The sequence below is a fragment of the Amblyomma maculatum genome, chromosome 1 (assembly GCF_055883805.1).
Source record: "Amblyomma maculatum isolate TAMU_Amacu chromosome 1, ASM5588380v1, whole genome shotgun sequence".
NCBI lineage: Eukaryota > Metazoa > Arthropoda > Arachnida > Ixodida > Ixodidae > Amblyomma > Amblyomma maculatum.
Window position 1 is genome coordinate 411,348,309 of NC_139344.1, and position 17,776 is coordinate 411,366,084.

General features: G+C 44.4%; 1 protein-coding gene across 7 annotated transcripts; it reads right to left on the reverse strand.

Moving 5' to 3' along the window:
* Positions 1-803: 803 nt before the first annotated feature.
* On the reverse strand, positions 804-15,355 carry LOC146208936 (uncharacterized). 7 transcript variants are annotated; one of them, XM_084596528.1, is made up of 7 exons: positions 14,916-15,355; positions 14,731-14,830; positions 10,962-11,052; positions 10,809-10,890; positions 9,718-9,870; positions 2,310-2,346; positions 812-1,414 (listed from the first exon to the last, which is right to left on the reverse strand). In XM_084596528.1, the coding sequence occupies exons 1-7, from the start codon at positions 15,145-15,147 to the stop codon at positions 1,021-1,023; spliced, it is 1,089 nt and encodes a 362-aa protein (XP_084452654.1). In that variant the 5' UTR covers positions 15,148-15,355; the 3' UTR covers positions 812-1,020. The 7 variants fall into 7 exon arrangements, 5 of the variants coding, with proteins under 5 accessions (XP_084452660.1, XP_084452654.1, XP_084452664.1 ...); XM_084596538.1 differs by having other exon boundaries at positions 1,174-1,385; XM_084596544.1 differs by having other exon boundaries at positions 1,174-1,385; positions 2,258-2,346.
* Positions 15,356-17,776: the final 2,421 nt, after the last annotated feature.

Below are 17,776 nucleotides of genomic sequence, written 5' to 3' on the forward strand. Positions count from 1 at the left end.
TGCATAAAGAGAGCACTGTTCGCTTTGGGAGTACATAATACGTAGAGGGAGTTAGCAAAAGCAGTTAGTCTCTCAGATAGCAGGATGTGCGTCACTAGCATGGATACACTTTATTCACACTTCTAGGCATGTCTCATATATCAAATTATTGATATATCATATTTCAAGATTCCCTTTCAGGTTCGATATATCTGGGCAGACTGCAACCGCTGCCCTTCTCTTAAAACGTACACTTTTAAAATTCAGTGTCCCTGTACAGTGCCTCAAACCCACGCTTCCCAACATGCTCCTCTTCCGAATGTGGGGAATCACTCTCACAGTGGCATGCAAAAAACCTGTTTCCAGGCACTTCTAAGAAGCATGATGCAGAGAAGGGACTGGATGATGACAAAGGTGAACACATAGGTCGAGGAGTTCAAAATGGCACTATTTCTGATGCAGATCTCTGAAGATGAGCACACTGTGCAAGATAAAAAACACAGCTGCTATACCAGTTTTGAAACTTACTGCCCAGTAGATTCTGCAGCACAACCAGTACTTGCGAGAGGTTCATAAATTTAACTTAATGCTTCATAAATTCAACTTAGTGGCCAGTTAGAGCCATTTCCCACTTTTTCTTTTGTGCAGCGCAAGAGCTGAATAGAATATCCGAGATGAGTGTGCTAAAAAGCTAGCACAGAAAAGTACTTCAACTTCGGACAAGATGGCCTTTAAACAGACATTCTCAACAACCCAATCGCACGCAGCAGAGCACCTCCAAAAAAAAAGCACGGTCAGCTAAACAGTGAGCTCCCAGAGCCTGTTGCGAAGACTGGTCCTCGTTTACTACCGGCCACAACATTCGGGTACAGTGGCTATAATTACCGGCCAGAATGTGCCAGCACGGCGAACTCTCAGTGCCACCGCTGTGAAGATCCACAGCGAAATGCCAGATTCTCCGCCAAAACTTCCATTGTTTCTGTCAGCTTGGAACTGCCTTTACGCTTTTCACACCAAGCAGAATCTAATTACCTTCCTTTATTAAAATATGAACCAATAGCCCATGAATTTTGATTTGTTTCCCCATGTTTCGCTAAGAATTCTATCTAACATTCTGTTCAAAGTGTGCATGACTTTTACAATACTGAAGCACACGGTCACCAAATAGGCAGCACAATAGATGCAATGAAAGAATATTAATTCAAACGCATAATAATATGCATATATTTCTTCATTGAAAAGGTTTTTATCACACCTGAAGGGGATAATTAACAAATACAACACTATAGCAGCCGTAGACCCCCAAAGGAGTTTGCGACGGTAAGGCGGATGGAATGGAGGATTGGCCCCGTGACTGCCTGCGTTCAGCTCCTCCTCCAGGGCACCTAAACAGTGCCTGACATAACCTGCAAGAGCAGTCAAAGGTTTGGTCAACCTGGTGAAAGAAATAAGGAAAACAAAGCAAAGTATAATTAGTGTCACACAAAACCTATTAAACAAAGAGGCAGGTGACCAACAAAGAAGGCCTTTCACTCAATTGAAGGTGTAAACTTATTGTGATCGCAGCAACCCTTTTCGCTTGCTATGGCCACTATAACGAAATAAATGAGTGGCTGGGCAAGATATAGTACTCTGACAACAGGCAGAAATTATTAGTCGAAGGCCCTCAAATAGGAAGCAGTTAATGATTTCATAATAATTGTATCCAGCTGTATATGCCAGGTACTATGGCACCTTGTTCGGCCAACTTCATGTCGCATTCACACTGCGCGAGCCTCCTAACTCGCATTCCAGCTCGAAAGCATTGATTACGTATAATGTGACTAACCTTGAATAAACGTAAACAAAATGCTATTTCAAGTCTTCCTCTCAGTACTGAAGGAAGAGATGTTTCGTATAGAAATTATATTAAGCAAAACAATATATCTTAAATAAAAGATATTACTTCATTGCCTAGCATACAAATGTATAGTTTGGCCAGAGAGAGGATAGATTTTGAATGTATGCTTTAGCTGTTTTTGGCAAGAATCTTTTCTCAGTCTCGCTTTCAGGTCTTGAAAAGACTACATCTTTTCTGGGCCTGCTAACTGGTCTTAGACAGCTTTAATTTTTATATTAAACTTAAAGCAAGAATTCTCCCCTCAATTTCATCAGTTTTAGAACGAATAATTGTTTTAAGGGAGTAATTACTCACAGACAGCTACCCAAGCGCAGCCAATGATTACAAAGGAAAGCTTTACAGATATTCTTTCACTACAAAGTTACTGAGAAAGCTCACCATTTCTGTGTTAGCTATATCTCGTACATCAAAATATGAGTACACCAATTACCCATGGCTGGTGCTACTTTCTCCTTGATGCCTTTGCACTGAAAAAAAATCGAACACCAAATCACTAATTTTATCTACTTCTGAGTAACATCACTGAAGAATTAAAAAAACAATGTTATAAAATACAAACACTGATGAATGATGCAACAAGGAACACCCCGCTGCGGTGGGGTACTGGTTAGGGTGCATAATGTCTGTGCCCAAGGATGCGGGGTCGAATCCCGGCCCAACAGCAGCTTTTCAATGGAGGCAAAAAGCAAGGCACACCTGTGTGCTGTGCGATGTCAGTGCACGGCAAAGAACTGCAGGTGGTCGAAATTTCCGCGTCCCTCCACTAGCGTCTCTTATAGCCTGAGTGCTTTGGCATGTTAAACCCCACAAACCAACCAACCATTACATAAACCACACGAAGACTTCCTTGATGAGGCATTCTGACTCCCCTTTCTTGGCTTCCCGGTGTCATTTTTTCTCCAACTGCACTTCGCCCACTTCTTGAAACAGGAGCTCCACTTCTCGCATGCAAAGATTAAGGTGATACCGAATCTTACCGGTGACCTCGAAAGCATGTGCCTAACTGTGTGACTCGCGACTCACCAGCTACGCCCATGTAACTCGCCCGCTCGGCAGCTGTGCCTAACGATGTGATTTGATGCTGGCTCGCTGCTTGACTGCTCAGTGGGTGTGCCTAAATGTGCAACTTGCTCGCTCTGTGCTTTGCAGAGCTATGAAAAAAACTGGTTGCACACGCTAGTCACTGGGCTGTCAACTGAAGGGCCCCATGCAGATGCTGAGAACAATTTAACATTTGGACACATTAAGGAAACCACGAAACAAAAAGGTGGTGTGATATTGAACTAATACGAGTAGCAGTCCAACCAAATGTGAAACAGATACTGCACATTTCTTTCTCCAAAGACTAACTTCAGAAAAAAATATCTTAAAAAATCGCAGAATGAAAAGGTACCGCTACAGCGACTATCCCATCAACTCCTAATGCAAAACTTCACCATCCCCCTAACTTAAACTGTCAAACCGTATACAACCTTGCTAAACCATGCACAGCAAAGCTAAATACAAATTTTGCTAGTATCATTAGGTTCAAGCCATGCTTACATCTCCCATTTTTTTTTTTTGCCATTAAATGATCCTTTCAAGCATTTTGACATTACACTGTAGGACAGAAAGGGCACTCCTGTAAGTACCATATACACTATCATCAAGAATCGATACAATGCTACCATGCGTTTAAAAACTTCACATCTACAGTCATGTAATCTGGTCATCTGAACAATATCACACTAATGGGTTGCAAGGCAGACTTTTCCCTCTAAGAACACACACCCTGTAAACTTTTGACCACAATAATAGTCTTTGTAAAAAGTTGAGCCCAGAAGGCTTTGCTTCTACGCCATGTAGTCAGCCTCTTCATGCACTCATGAAAGTCCAAACCATTGTAGGAGGCAGGGCCAAAATCTTACTATCAAGATTCACATTACTGAGGATGCATACAAGCAGCCACCACATGGAGTAGCTCTGAGGCAAGCCCCTTGGGCTCTAACCTTTAGACCTAGGCAGCTCATTAATGTGTACGCACCAAATAAAGTCATGGAAGCCGTACAAAATAACAAAAGTCCAAACAATCAGACCAATGGATAACAAAATAAACGACCATCGCTTTTTCTTGCTTTTTCTAGCCAGTCGCAGGTCTGCCATTCTTGAAGCTGTGCAGCGACAGCTATTCCGTTAAAGTAAGTACTGTATTTACACAAATAACGCAACTACAAAAACAATCCAAGGGCAGAGTGTGAAATCACATGAAAAAGAAATCTTAAAATTACAGTGCAATCACAGACTGCTCAAGCAAACGGGTTCCGAGGTGCCAAGATCTTGGTCAAAAGAATGATGATGGCTCACAAAAGCAGCACCACAATGAATATGGCGACTCTGTTTGAAAGGCAGTACTGCAGAAATGCTGCCGACTTTGATGCAACAAAGCCTCCAACATGTTTACACGCCTCCCACACAGCACCAGCCACATTCATCACTGCGCTACTGCTGTCAAAAGTTTCATGCTTTCCAGTCTTATGCCTACTAGCCATTCTCTTCATAACTTGCTTTCTTATCTGTTTTAATGCCTGTTTCTCAATGGCATGAGCGGAGTTTTTACCCACATGCACCATGCGGGCCAAGGGTATTTAAAGGTTGGGTTTTCCAGGGTGTCAAGCGAACCAAAATCCCCAACTTTTCCAGGTTTTCCCTGATTACCTCAGTTCAAATTCCCTGAAAAGTGAAGAGGCTCAAAAATGTAGCTGCTGATGATAATGAGCATAAACAAAAAATTCACAATGAAAACCTGTTTATTATTCATAGTCTGCAATTTACAATAGTGAAAGGGCTGTCATTAGTATTAATGGCCGTTAAGAATGTCAAAAGCTTAATGAATATTAAAAGCACACTGATACCAGCCTCAGAGCACATGAGCCTATTGTTTGCGAGCCACCCACCCCGCAATCAGCCAAGCCAATCCAATCCAATATGGTTGCACGCACACAGCAGAACACGTTTGGCAGCATAGCCCACTGATCGTTTTCGCGCTGGCGGCGCGGCTATTCCTACTTTTTGTCGTGTACTGTTCTCACGCAGTGCTTCCACATATTTTATTGAGTACCCACCTAACGTGTGTATTGCTTCTTCTATTGTGGCAGCGCAGCCATGCACTGGCGTCAAAGTAATAAAGTAAAACCTCGTTAATTTGGATCTCACAGGAGTTAAAAAAATGTCCGAATTATCCGAATGTCAAATTATGAAATGAGCAACAAAAACCGCATGTGATTCTTTTTTTTTATTGCACACTTCTACTTCATGAAGAAGTCAGAAATGCTCGTTCACTTTTTCGCAGAAAGCTGGGCAGTGAGGACCAGTTTGTGAACATGGGACAACCCTTTTAGGGTAAGCATGTTACCAGGAGCATCATAACAGAAGTCCTCTAAAACTGCGAGAGCATCCGCAACTGTAGCGGTACAATGCACCAGGGGCTCATCTTTATCAAGCAAGCCCTCTTTGCCAGACGCCTCATTTGCAACATCGAGGGCATCGCTGATTATCTCATCATCGCTTACGTGTTTACACGATTGTAAGTGGACCCCCTTTTTAAAATTCGAAAATCCGAAGTTGAGGTGTCGATTTACAATCAAAACCCAAGCATGGCACTGAGAGCAGGAACAAGACAATAACCATATCAGGGAGGCTACGGCGAATTTGTTTGCTCTACGGCTTTAAGTGCAGCATTCAGTTACTAAGCGCGCTTCTCGGGAAGCATTTTTTAACTTTTACTGCGCAGCACAAACTGCAGCTGTGGGAGTGTCGATGGTTTACGGAAGAGCCGCTGTTCGAATCGTGGCGACACTCCCTTTTTGTAAGTCAGTTTCGTCAGGTCACATGACACGGTGACACTTCCAGGGAGTGCTGATGGAAAAGCCAACACCGATCACTCATTGAGTTCGGGCTCATTGCATGTTCGCACTTCTTTACGACCAGCTACGTGCTTCGTCACGAGCTCTCCAGTCCAAAAACCATTCGGCACTTGTTTCGTACAGCGTTCAAGGAGGCGGCTATCATTTATGCCGAAGAAACAACTGCACTGTGGACCGCAAGTTCGAAGCCTCGAAACGGGTTATGCGGGAGTGGCAGTAGTAACGGATGCAGCGAGACAAAATTTTTAACTTCGATGCAAAGCGAAGAGGCTTCCAAGGGATACAGATAGATGATAAGCTATCCAGAGCTTGGAGTCCAAGCTTGCCATGTATATCGCTGAAATATGCGATTCGAAATGGAGACGAGTTGTACAGCCAGGCAATAAATTTTCGTTGTCGAGAGCATCCACCGCGGTACTTTTTTTTTTTTTTTCCAGGACATGCGATTTGGGGGGGTCGACTTACAATCGTGTAAATACAGTCTCTGGCCAGCGACAACAACGCCGTCATTGATGGAAGTGTAGTTGGCGAAATTCACTTCGGTGGGGAGCAGCTACTGGCGCTGCAGGCTCCAAGCTTGTGGCAGACTGCACAAATCCACAGTGCCTGGCGGCATGTTTCACACACGTGAGCCAGAATTTGAATGGCACTCAGAAGCGTGATGATGCACGCCTGCTTCCGATCCATGCAAAGAAGCATACGCTCCAGCCCTTGCCTACGATACTTTTTTTTTTTTTTACATATTGGATAACACCTTGATCGATAGGGTGAAGTGCGGCGGTAGTGTTAGGAGGAAGAAGCACGAGCCGGATCTTCGGCACAGCAGCAGGGTTGCGGATGGATAGATGATGGCTGTAGCGGTGGGCATTATGCACGCTCCTAGTGTAAGGGTGTTTGTGCGTGTAGAGCAGCGCCGCCTCCCGTACGTTTTTGAAATAGTGGTTTCCGGTGTTTCCGGTCCTTACATGTGTTTGTGTATTAGCTCTATGCTTACATGGTCCTTAGGGAATGATGGCCGTAGCGATGTGTGCTCCGAAGACTAATTTCCGTAGCAGCCTCGACCCGTCCCCCACCTAAATTAACCGGTGCACACGTAGTGCCGAATTAATGAGAGTTTGCTGCCATAGACCTATGCATATTTTTGAAGGCAGGGAGTATGCAGGCTGAATTATCTGAATTTCTGAATTAACGGGGGCCAAATTAACGAGGTTTTACTGTATATGTGCCTCGCCTTGCGGCGCAGCTGCCACGTGCTGGAGGAGACAGCTTAAAAAAAAAAAATCTGCATGAAATACATACTTGCTGTGCACCAGCTCGAACTGAAAATGCAATGCAGAATATATAGTGCCGTTTTCCCTAACTTGGCTAAATTTTTGCTGGTTTTTCTAGTTTCGCTAATTATTTCCAGTGCATAAAATTTCCCTGACAATTACCGGTTTTCCCAGTCGCTAGACACCCTGTTCTAGCAGCTCAGCAGCCAGGTGGTGAAGGACGTGTAGCTATCTATCTTGAGCAATGAGAAAATGTTCATACTACATTCCTACTTTGGTTGCGAATATTAGTAACGGATGCATTCCAAAGCTGATGAAGAGCGAGAGAAACGAATTCCATCATATTTGTGTACCTACAGTATTCAGTGACAAGGCAGAGATGTCCAAAGGAGATGAAAAGAGAAAACTTGTGGGTGATATTGTTGCCTTAGAGTTGAAGCGAGGCACTTTCCACAATCAACTGTGCTCAGAAATATTTGGAACGATTCACTGCTTGCACAATATAAAACGTAAATACCTTGCAGAAAGCTGGAAACAAGCAGTGCTGTAACCAGTCACAAGTCCTCCTGAGCCTAGCATTTCGAAAAAAATGTATGGCCCGTATCGGACTACAGCCAGTAAGAGAATGCTGCTACTGCTGTCGAGGCCGTTTTGCCAGACTATATCGCTTCGCTTGGGCTGGCTGAATAACGTACACACGTGATCAACTTGGCATATGGAGGTGATGACTCCCGGTGAGCTAGACATCTGGAAACGAAAAATGCGTTCAATGCCAGATTCTTCCACTCCTCCGGCTATTTGTTTATACCAACACTATTGCTGCAAACTAAGAGCTAATTTCGAAATCAAATTCTCAAGAAATACACCTTTTTTTTTTTTTTTTTTTTTTTTGCACAGCCTGGGGGCTTTAGAAGCTTTGTAGCAATACGCATTCAGTACAGGTCTCTATAGATATTTGTGCCCACCACATTTTGTGCTTTCGGAGGTTGATTTGGTCAATGGGGTTAATGCCCCAAATTGACTCAGGCTGGCCTCGCACAGCATACTGGCACCTTACATTTCACCTCCATGCAATTGAAATTGAAAATGCATTAAAACAAACCCAGGTCTGCCGGCTTAGTAGTCGAGCACCCTAACCCCTGAGCCACCGCAGCAGGGCTCCCTAAAGGAACTGGTGATGCGTGCCATTTGGTTACGCTGTCAAACCACATCAATTCACCAACATGAAACTCAGCCTGGCATTCTGTAAAGGTAATTATGTAGTAAACATCCATTTAATCACAAAGAGCCAAGTGGCTGAGGACGTTTGGAGCTGAGCACAAGATTACAGGTCGAATAGAGAGCAAAGAAGGCCCATTTTGATGGCAGTAGAATGAGGGAAAAAAGAAACCTGGATTGATATAAGAGTGCATGTCATCTTTTAGAGTGCAGCTCTTTGGCGCCTGTTCCTGGGCTTGGTCAGCGTTGTCCCTCGTAACCATGCTCCACTTTCAAAACTCCTACCTTCCTTCCTTCCCTTACCGCGTGATTCAGGTGTCCACAGAAACAAGTGTGACAGATACTGCGCCTTTCCATTCACGCGAACAAATTAAGAAAGGCACGCTTCAGAACTGAAGTGGACTTTCGAAAAGGTGGCTGATCCTGGCCCTGGTGGGGCTGAGACAGGTAGGTCACCGCCATTTGTGGCAGGGGCTAGCCTGCTACCGAATTTTATCTGTTGTAGGCCGTCATTGCCCCTGCCACTGCTTTGGTGGTGGACAACAGCTGTTGTTGCAGCGCACCTCTTTCTCTCCCTCTTCTTTTTCTTTCTTCTATTCTCCTCTTCTTCTTTCTTTCTTTCTTCTTTTTCTTTCTTTCTTCTATTTCTTTCTTCTTTTTCTTCTTTCTTCTATTTTTCTCTTCTGTCCGCACGAGGCAGCGGAGGTGGCTCAGTTACAGAGCTGTAGCAGGCCCGTGCATTTTCTTTTCCTGCTTCCTGCAGCCATAACAAGCGGCCTTTCACTCCCGCCTTCCTTTCTTCCTTCCCTTATGACGCGATTCAGGCGTCCACAGAAACAAGTGTGACAAATACTGCACCTTTCCATTCCTGTGAACTAATAATGGAAGGCACCTTCACAGCCCAAGTGGAAGACGTGACCACACATGGTACACACTGCAAAGATAATTCATGAATAATGCGAGCGCCCACACCGAACTACAGGGTAACATGTGCAGTAACCGAAAATTCACACGCTCACGGAGAAAAGCATCATATTTTGATGTAGCTTGCATATATACGCCTGGTTCACTACGGTAAAAAAAAACAAAAAACAAAATAAAACTTCGCCTTTCAAGAAATGTCTTGAATGGCATCTTTTCAGCATTGAGCTCCTTGGTGCCTGTTTCTGGCTGTCGCGCCGTCGCCGTTGTCCCTCGTAACCAGTTCTGTCTTGCTCGAATTCTTTGCCTCAATGTATCGAAAAGCTGAAACAGCTGACGAGCTGCGCTCAATTTCGCATTAGGAAGTACTGTAATCGTCGCCAATTGTTTATTACCCACCAGATAGCTCAACTTTAGAGAACAGGGTGAGATACTCTATGAATCATTCCAAGAAGCATATATACGGCTTTTCTTCGCAGACGATGCAGTGGCATTGCAGGCAAAAATGGGTAGCATCAATACACACCTGTCTCCATTTTCCCATCCTCCGTTTGTGTGCAAAGCGACCTTGTTCTTGGTTTCAGATCTGCTTGTGTCGACTTCACTGCAACTTGAATGCTGAATTGTATGCCTTCATCGTTCCTTTCCACAGACCGACTTGGGCTTGGTGCGGTTACATCTGCAGTACCAATGCACATAAAAAAAGCTACTTTAGTGTGAGCACCAGAATTCAACACTAAAAGGACCCTGTTCACAAGTCACTTAATAAAACCTCACAATGCTGTCTTCCCATGCGACAAGCCCTAAAAATCATCCTAGAGATGTCGTACCTGAGTGCCATCTAGGAAATGCAACACGCCTACACAATTCTAGTTTTCGGGCCAGTGCATGTCGGTGTGGCTGCAAGTTAGAGGTCCACGGACAAACATTTTAAAGCTATCGTTTTGTACGCAATAGGCTTCGTAGCTGGAAATGGACCAACCATCTCAAATGCACGGTTTGTGTCAGGTGCCCACGAGGGCAACAAGGAAATAAGCTTTGCACATTAGAAAAATCCTACAGCCGTAGCAAAAGGAAAGCTTAGAGGAGGCCCTCACTATCAATAACAAAAAACATAGAAGTCACATGCTTGCGCAAGGACTACTGGGATTCCCTGGTCACACGTCAGCATAAATGCCAATATCGACTATGCTATTGACAACGCCAATCGGGTAAAAAAGGGAATTTGAATATCTATGCAATTGCTGCGTTTCACAGATGACGCAAGGTTATGGAGACCTAGAGTGAGTGTTGGCCTTCAACATTGAGCCATTTTAGTCCATGGAGCATGTCGTGGTATGCATTTCGGAAGCCCACAACAGCTGGCAGCAGCTCAATATAAAGCAAGATTATCTGCTTGCCCTGACCTTCCCGATGACGCTGCCACAAGCTGAAACAGTGACACAAAGCAGACTTGTAGCCAACTCGTGACGGAGGGCCCTCATGTCCAGCTTGAACAAATGTGATGCAATGGCTTCTTCTGAATTCTTTCCTTCCTCGTTGCCTACAGCACTCGTATGCAAGCCAAGCCACATGCACTTACAACGAATCAAATGCTTTCAACAACAGCACACGTACCAACACTTGTAGACTCTGGCCCCAGGCTGCCATGACTGTCAGCTTGTAAACTTCGGCTCGTACACTCAGACTTGATGCTCAACTGCAGTATTAAATTAAAATGGTAGCAAATCGCAATACAAAACAAGCACAATTGCAGGTTAATATACAGACCTTGTTTCTTTGCCGCTTCGGCACTCTTGCAGCATTTTGTGCAGCACTGGACGTGGTTTTCAAGCGCCGCCGGTCCTGGAGACGTTTGTACCTAAAAAACAAATATTTGTAATTAGAATGGATAAGTGGAGGCACTATTGAGCATGTGCATAAAGCTGAAGTGGCCAATTGCTTTACAAGGCATCATTTAAGCCCTTAAGCTTACTAGGTAGCTCTTCCCTTAGAAGCATGTTGACAATTTTCAATTTTCATGAAACAAGCGCCACACTGCAGTGGTGCCATGATCTAACCTAAGAAGGACGGGCAACATGGAACTGTTGGCTCCTTCCCAAGTGCTTCTTGATACATTCAGTCATTGCTGTCATAAGTTTATTAAAAAAAAAATGCAGCTTTTATGACACAACCCTGCAGTTGCACCATCATCCCATCAAAAGCGAGCTCACTGGGAAAATTCGTGCTGCAGGCAACTGGCGCTCGTAAAAGCTTTTACGGATGTTATCCAAAGAGCGTCATGGCAAAAAGAACTCTCCAGCTCTGCTTCATGCATTTTTGTACGTCAAAAAAATGAAACAGTCAGGAGTATCATTTCATTGCCTTGTCATCGCCACCAGCTCAAAGAGAATGTATGTACGTTATGTACGTATATATGGCGTCAGGACTATAATCCATATCGCAGACTAGCTTTCAACTTGTCTAGCAAATGGATACTAAGTGGGAAGCAAAATGGTATGACATCACCTGAACACTACCCCCTTCCTGCCCCCAAATAAAAAAAGACTGCGGCACAGTTTCTTTACGTTATCACATCTATGTAACTGAGTTCGATTAAATGGGTCTGCAAGGCTATTTTGATTGATTTTTTGCTACCCGCTGATTTTCGCGTTAAAACCCCGCAAACGCCGACACCGAATTTTCTGTGACACGGGGCCCTTACTTTACTGCGTAAAAAAAGGTGGATGTTTATGCAATAGCACCACAACGAACGCCGCGATTGTCTGATCGGCCCTCGTAGCCGCGTGCCGCGCATACCGGCGGCGGGCCGGCATCTGCTCCAGGAGTCAACGCCAGCGCCATGTCGCAGCAACCACCTAAAAAGCCTCACCCGGAGGGCGCTGCTTTTGCCACTACAAAGTTTATAGAACACTATACTCAAGGTGTGAGCTCAGCAGTAGAGTCTCCAAAAATTATTCCGTTTTTGTCTGTTCATTTATATTTTTTATTTCTGGACACGTCCATATCATATTGTCACGCACGTCCCACGGTGGTCCTGTATTGTACCAGATCCACTTTATCCTGGCATAGTTTGCACCTATCTGAGAATTGTTCTGGGTACCACTGACTAAAAAGTACTGGATTTGGAAAAGTTCTTGTCTGTAAGCACCTCCAAACGCTTTCTCGAATCCTATTTAGTGTCCTATCTGCCGGTGGGTATTCTAACCTGTTAAGCCGATAGTGCTCTGTAATCTCTTTGAAGCTGACTAGTGTGTCCCTGCTAAGAGTGCACTGAGGATCAGTGCCTACCCAGAAGATAAGAATGCGGGCAGACTTATGAGCTCCCTCATTTCCCTGAAGCAGGGAGTGAGCTGGTGCCCATATTAGCCGGATTATTCTGTCAACCTGACATGTTCTCAGTATCCTTTTTGCCTGTGGAGAGACCCTTCCCTTGAGAAAATTGCATCTTGCTGTTTTCAAATCACTTATAATTGTAGTAGCCATTGTCCCTGTTATTGCAAGAGCAATCACCACCTCTTCCCTCGTGTGGACTAAACTCATCCTAACTGAGCCGCTTATTCTTAGATTTTCATCTTACATTACTGCAACCATAACATGCCTGTCCTCATGCTCGGTGGCGTCGACAGACCACGTCCTGTCTTCCTTGATATATCTTCTGCAGCGTTTCTGCCCTTTTTTTTTTTTTTTTTTTTCTGGTGATGCTCTGGATGCATATTTCGTGGCAGCGGGGGGATTTTGAGTCGCTTCCTGACTTCCATCGGGACATCCGTCTTCTGGTCTTCTTGGCTTTCGTATCGAATACCTAGTTTTAGCAGTATGCTTCTTCCTGTCCGAGTCTTTGCCAGTCTTTCGTAATGTGAGATTTGGTTGGCCTCTCAAATGGGCTCACAGAATGACTAAACAAAAGCAGACATGCTGGCAATATACGTTGATGTACAACACAAGACGTGGGATGAAGTTCTCCCGTATGTGACGTTTTACTTTAACACGGCTGTACAGGAAACCACTCGCTTTGCGCCTCGTCTATGGCAGTGACGTACAAACCATGTTGGATGCCATGCTCTCATGTGCAACCGACGACCGGCTGCTCACACTGTAAGCCGAGGAATTTAGTCAGTATGCAGAGGATGCCTGCCAACTTGCCTGCATGCACATCAAGCGAGAATAGGTGACCAATGCACTTCACCATAAACAACAACACCAAGATGTCGAGTACCACCCCGATGACCAAGTGTGGCCGTGGACCGCTACATTGGGCCCTACAAAGTGCTTCACCATCTCTGATGTGATTTATGAAGTCCTTCCCAATGGCACTGTGCATCCACGTCGTCAGCCTCAACCCGAAGTAGTGCACGTGATCCGTATGCAGCCCTACTTCATGCAAAAATGAGACAGTCATTTTTCGAGGCATGAGAGCATCACCAAACTTGCCTTGAGCATTAACTGTGCGGAAGGTGGTGGAAGATGGGCCAAAGAAGTGTACAAGCTACACTATTCTGCACTACACAAGCACAAGATGGAAAGACAGCACTATGTTCCTGTAAATTCAGCAGCAGCGCACTGCCGGAAAGATTGCTCACGAATGCCTTCTCAAAATGTTCTCTCTCCTTTTTTTTTTTTTTTTTTTTTTTTTTCAGCAAGAGCCGTGGCTTGAACCTGAGCCAACCAGTGCTTGCACTGAAGTGAAGCTGGATACAAATCAAAAGAAGTTCCGAGCCCATTACCTTCACACAAACACTCGCGCGCTATGACTTCTCGCGCAGCACAAGACTCAAGCGCGGCTCCGCTCACACGACGAACTACAAAAGCTAACGATCGCCCAAACGGTCACCAGTTTTTTTTTTTTCTTTTTTTTTTTTGTTCGCACCGCTGCGCAAAACCTGCTTGCGAGTAAAAGAGAAGCCTGGATGAGACACGAAGGCCTCTGTCTGCGCGATTAAATTTACCGAGGTCACTGTCAATATGAAGCGCGCGGTATTGATATCAGCGTCAAAAAGTGAGTTCCTCACCGTGTATCGCCGCCAAACACTTCCAGGCACAATAGATCAGTTATCTCGGACCATTTCAATTGAGAGAGGAGTAGCGGGTCCTCAAGTATGCTCTTCTGCATCGCGCAGCAATGGTAGTGGTGCGAGCAAGATAAAGGCGGTAAAGCATGCGGTAAAGCTTGCTAGTGGCACTGGCTCGACTTCGCAACGTCATATTTGTTATATATATATAACTCAATGTCTACTAAATTCAATAGAAACAATGTCTACTAAGTTCAATGGAAAGAAACGCCACCATTATGAAATACTGTGCTGAAGACTAAAAATCTATACTTATTTAGTAGTTCAAGCACATGTAAGTACGGGCAGCAAAGAACTTTTCGCTGGGTCGCCTACCAACAGTTCCCACCATGGGGTTTCCACTACCACCGCTACAAGGGCAGCGAAACGCCAACCCAATCCGCTGAATTACAATGAACTATACAGTAGGTCGTGTGAACTACAGCTGAATTAAAAGCCTCTCAACAAAGCACAAATTTCTTCCGCACCTCTCATATGAGCGTTGTCCGCTGAAAGAAAGCTCGTAGCCCAAATTGAGGGTCGGTGCCCAGTCGGGATTTGTTTCATCCATCACGTAAGCCGGACGTCCTGAAAACAAAACTAGACTATGACACCTAGTCCCCAACAAAAGACTGGTGCTCAAAACTAGCCATAAGATGCCTCCCCTGCTCACCTGTAATAAAATGCGCAGAGCAAACCCGATGATAATTCGACGACTCGTCGAGACCTTTACGGCGAATCCGTTTGAACCAAAGGGCTCTGCGTTTCGCCGACAGTTCCGCTGTCTTCGGGCACTGGCCATATATTACTTTTGGCACCGAATAGAAACCGATTCGCTGGTAATTTGTATCACCGGTCTTCTTCTTGCTTCGGTTTGAGCAGCCGTGCACAACGCAGTTTACCATGTCGATAGCGGCCCGGCTCGTAGTGGGCCTGTCTCACGCTATTTCTGTACTGTACGAAAACGCCAAAAGAGCTTACTGTGCGTGACACGTGCAAAGCTACAACCGATGTCTACGAACACACAGCCGGGCATGCTCATGGCTTTAAAGAGCCAGTAGCGGGCCCGTGCATTTTCTTTTCCTTCTGCCTACAGCCACAACCACCACCGCTACGCTGTTAAAAAAAAAAAAAAAAAAAAAAAAAAAAATGAAACGAGCGAGGCAAGCGAGGCACCGCAACACCGCGTCGCGGCAGGAGTCAACACAAAACCGAAACTCTTGAGTCTGGCGGGAAATGGAGGTAGAAAAGTGCAGCCCATCGTTTCATGATGTTTAATCAAAACCATAAAAACCATCATGCCCCAACTGCCCTTCCCCTTATGGCAACCTTTTACACTGCCTATTTTCATGTCCGGTTGCATTGCAATCGGGATTCTTTCCCACCTCCTCCCATACTATCTGGGTGGACTGGCTTAGTGCTGAGGGCGAAGAACAGCGCCTGCTCGTCCAGCAGGCCATCAATGTATTAGACACCTAAGTGTTGTGCCTCAATAAAGTCTGTTACTACTACTACTATCATTACAACAAACTGAGCACGCAACAAGGTCGCCTGAATTACCAGAGCAAGTCAATCCACTCAGGCTCTCACACGAATCGTGGGTACGATTGATCGTGGCCGTGATTTTTCTTTTTTTTTTATTTTTTTTTATATCCCCACGTAGCCCTCGGGGCAAATGATCTCCTAATTAGCTGCACAACATAAGCAGCTACCTAGCACTTTACCAGTGCGTTTGCGTTGATGTGGTGCCCACGGTCCCGAAGATATCTTTATAAAGCAGTAACATACGTACACTGCGGGCTCCACCGCGCAGACCTCCTATGCCCATTTACTTTGGCAATGTACTGCAGAAACCGGGTGAGTGGCTCCAAAACAACCGTACCGCGTGCCGACTAAAGCCCCTGTGATCGGGTCCAGCCATGCATAGACTCTGAGCTCGAGATGTGAATGACGTTCTTTCCCTATTTTCTACCATAACGGCCTTGTGTCTTCCTCTCACAATAAAGTATTTTCAATCAACTAATCAATATAGCCCTCAAAGTTTGATGCATAATGGAAAAAATGACGGAAACTCAAGAACTCTTCATACAAAGTGAACACCGCAATTGTTATATGATGTGTCTGGACTATTGGAAAATTACATGCAGCTAGTAGCTTTTGCAGTATGCAATATTGCAATTCCTGCTCTTGCTATGCAAAAGCTTCTGTTGGATGCAATCCAGTAGCCTGAAATGAAAAGCCTCTTGATAAAAGCAACAATCCGGAACCAAGGTTCAATCAATGCAAGCGTGTAGGAAATGCCTGTTTTATCTCGTGTGAAATATTAATATATATATTCCTCGTTTTTGCAAGGACTGAGTCAATATGTAACAACTCTGGAACTTGTCACAATATATATATATATATTGCAAAGACTGGCAAAGTATGCTTTTTATTCTTCGACACCCCACACCTCCTATAATGCACAAGTAACAATTTGAGAAAACAAACTGACAATTGTCTCTAAGGTTGCTGACTGATCACACAATGCAAACTTGCATAAAAAGCTCATAGCAGAGGTCAGGCATTTAATACAGCAACTGAAAATCTTAAAAGCAGAATTTTTTAGGCACAGAATAGCATTACTGAGATGCCTCATTCTAGAGAGAGAAAGAGAACTTAATTTTCATCAGTTCAGTAAAAGTTGTTGAATTCACAATTGACTGGGTTGCTTGTCGTTGGCCATGCGAGATGGACAAGAGCCCTCGACTCTTGGCGACCTTCAAAGCCCAGATTACGGTCCTAAGTTGTATCGCAAGGTCCGGGCCGAACACTACAGCCTCCCAGACAAAGTGAGGTTTAGGAGTTCCGCCCTAGCTTTTCGCCCAGGGCAGTCCCTCAGTATGCAAGAGCGTTGCAAATTTTGCATCCACAAACATCTTTTCTACACAAGCATGTGAAGTGTGCACCGAAGTACCGTTTCAGTAAATGTGGATATAGGAGCTGCCCTTGGGGAACCACACAGAAAATTTCTTCTCAGTTATAATTAAGGGTTGCAGTTTTCGGGTTTTATTTTCATGGGCATTCGGCTGACTTTTTCCGGTGTTTATTTGCATACACAACTCCCGTTCTTTTTTTTTTTTTTTTTCAGTTATTAATATTTTCTCCAGAAGAAATATCGATTTTTTTTCTGTGAAATAAGAGGCATCTGTGTACAGTTAAAAGTCAAATAGTGTTCATTTTGGCTTTTTCTTCTTGCATGTTATTTTATGCACTTTCATTTAATGTACAGTTGATCATATATACAGCTAAGCTCTTCAAAGAAAATGCTATTGCCTTGAAGAACATTAGCGTTATGACAAATTGCATTTATAAAACATAAATTCACACATTAGACAAAGGAGTAACTGAAATATTATTTAATACGATCAAATTTTTGTGTAAACGAAATCACGTTAAAAACAGATGCGCTTCTCTCAGCTTGTGTCTCAGAAGTGTCGCATGGCAAGAAACTGCTTTGGTCTTCCAAACTTCCTGGAAGCACTTGCGCTGCAA

Coding starts and splice junctions, on each gene's coding strand:
- LOC146208936 (XM_084596528.1), bottom strand. CDS start 15,147: ATGGTAAACTGCGTTGTGCACGGCTGCTCAAACCGAAGCAAGAAGAAG. Junction 9,871..10,808: donor GCCAGAGTCTACAAGTGTTG/GTACGTGTGCTG, acceptor TTGGTACTGCAG/ATGTAACCGCACCAAGCCCA. Junction 2,347..9,717: donor GGATGGGAAAATGGAGACAG/GTGTGTATTGAT, acceptor ATTTTTTTTCAG/TGCAAAGGCATCAAGGAGAA.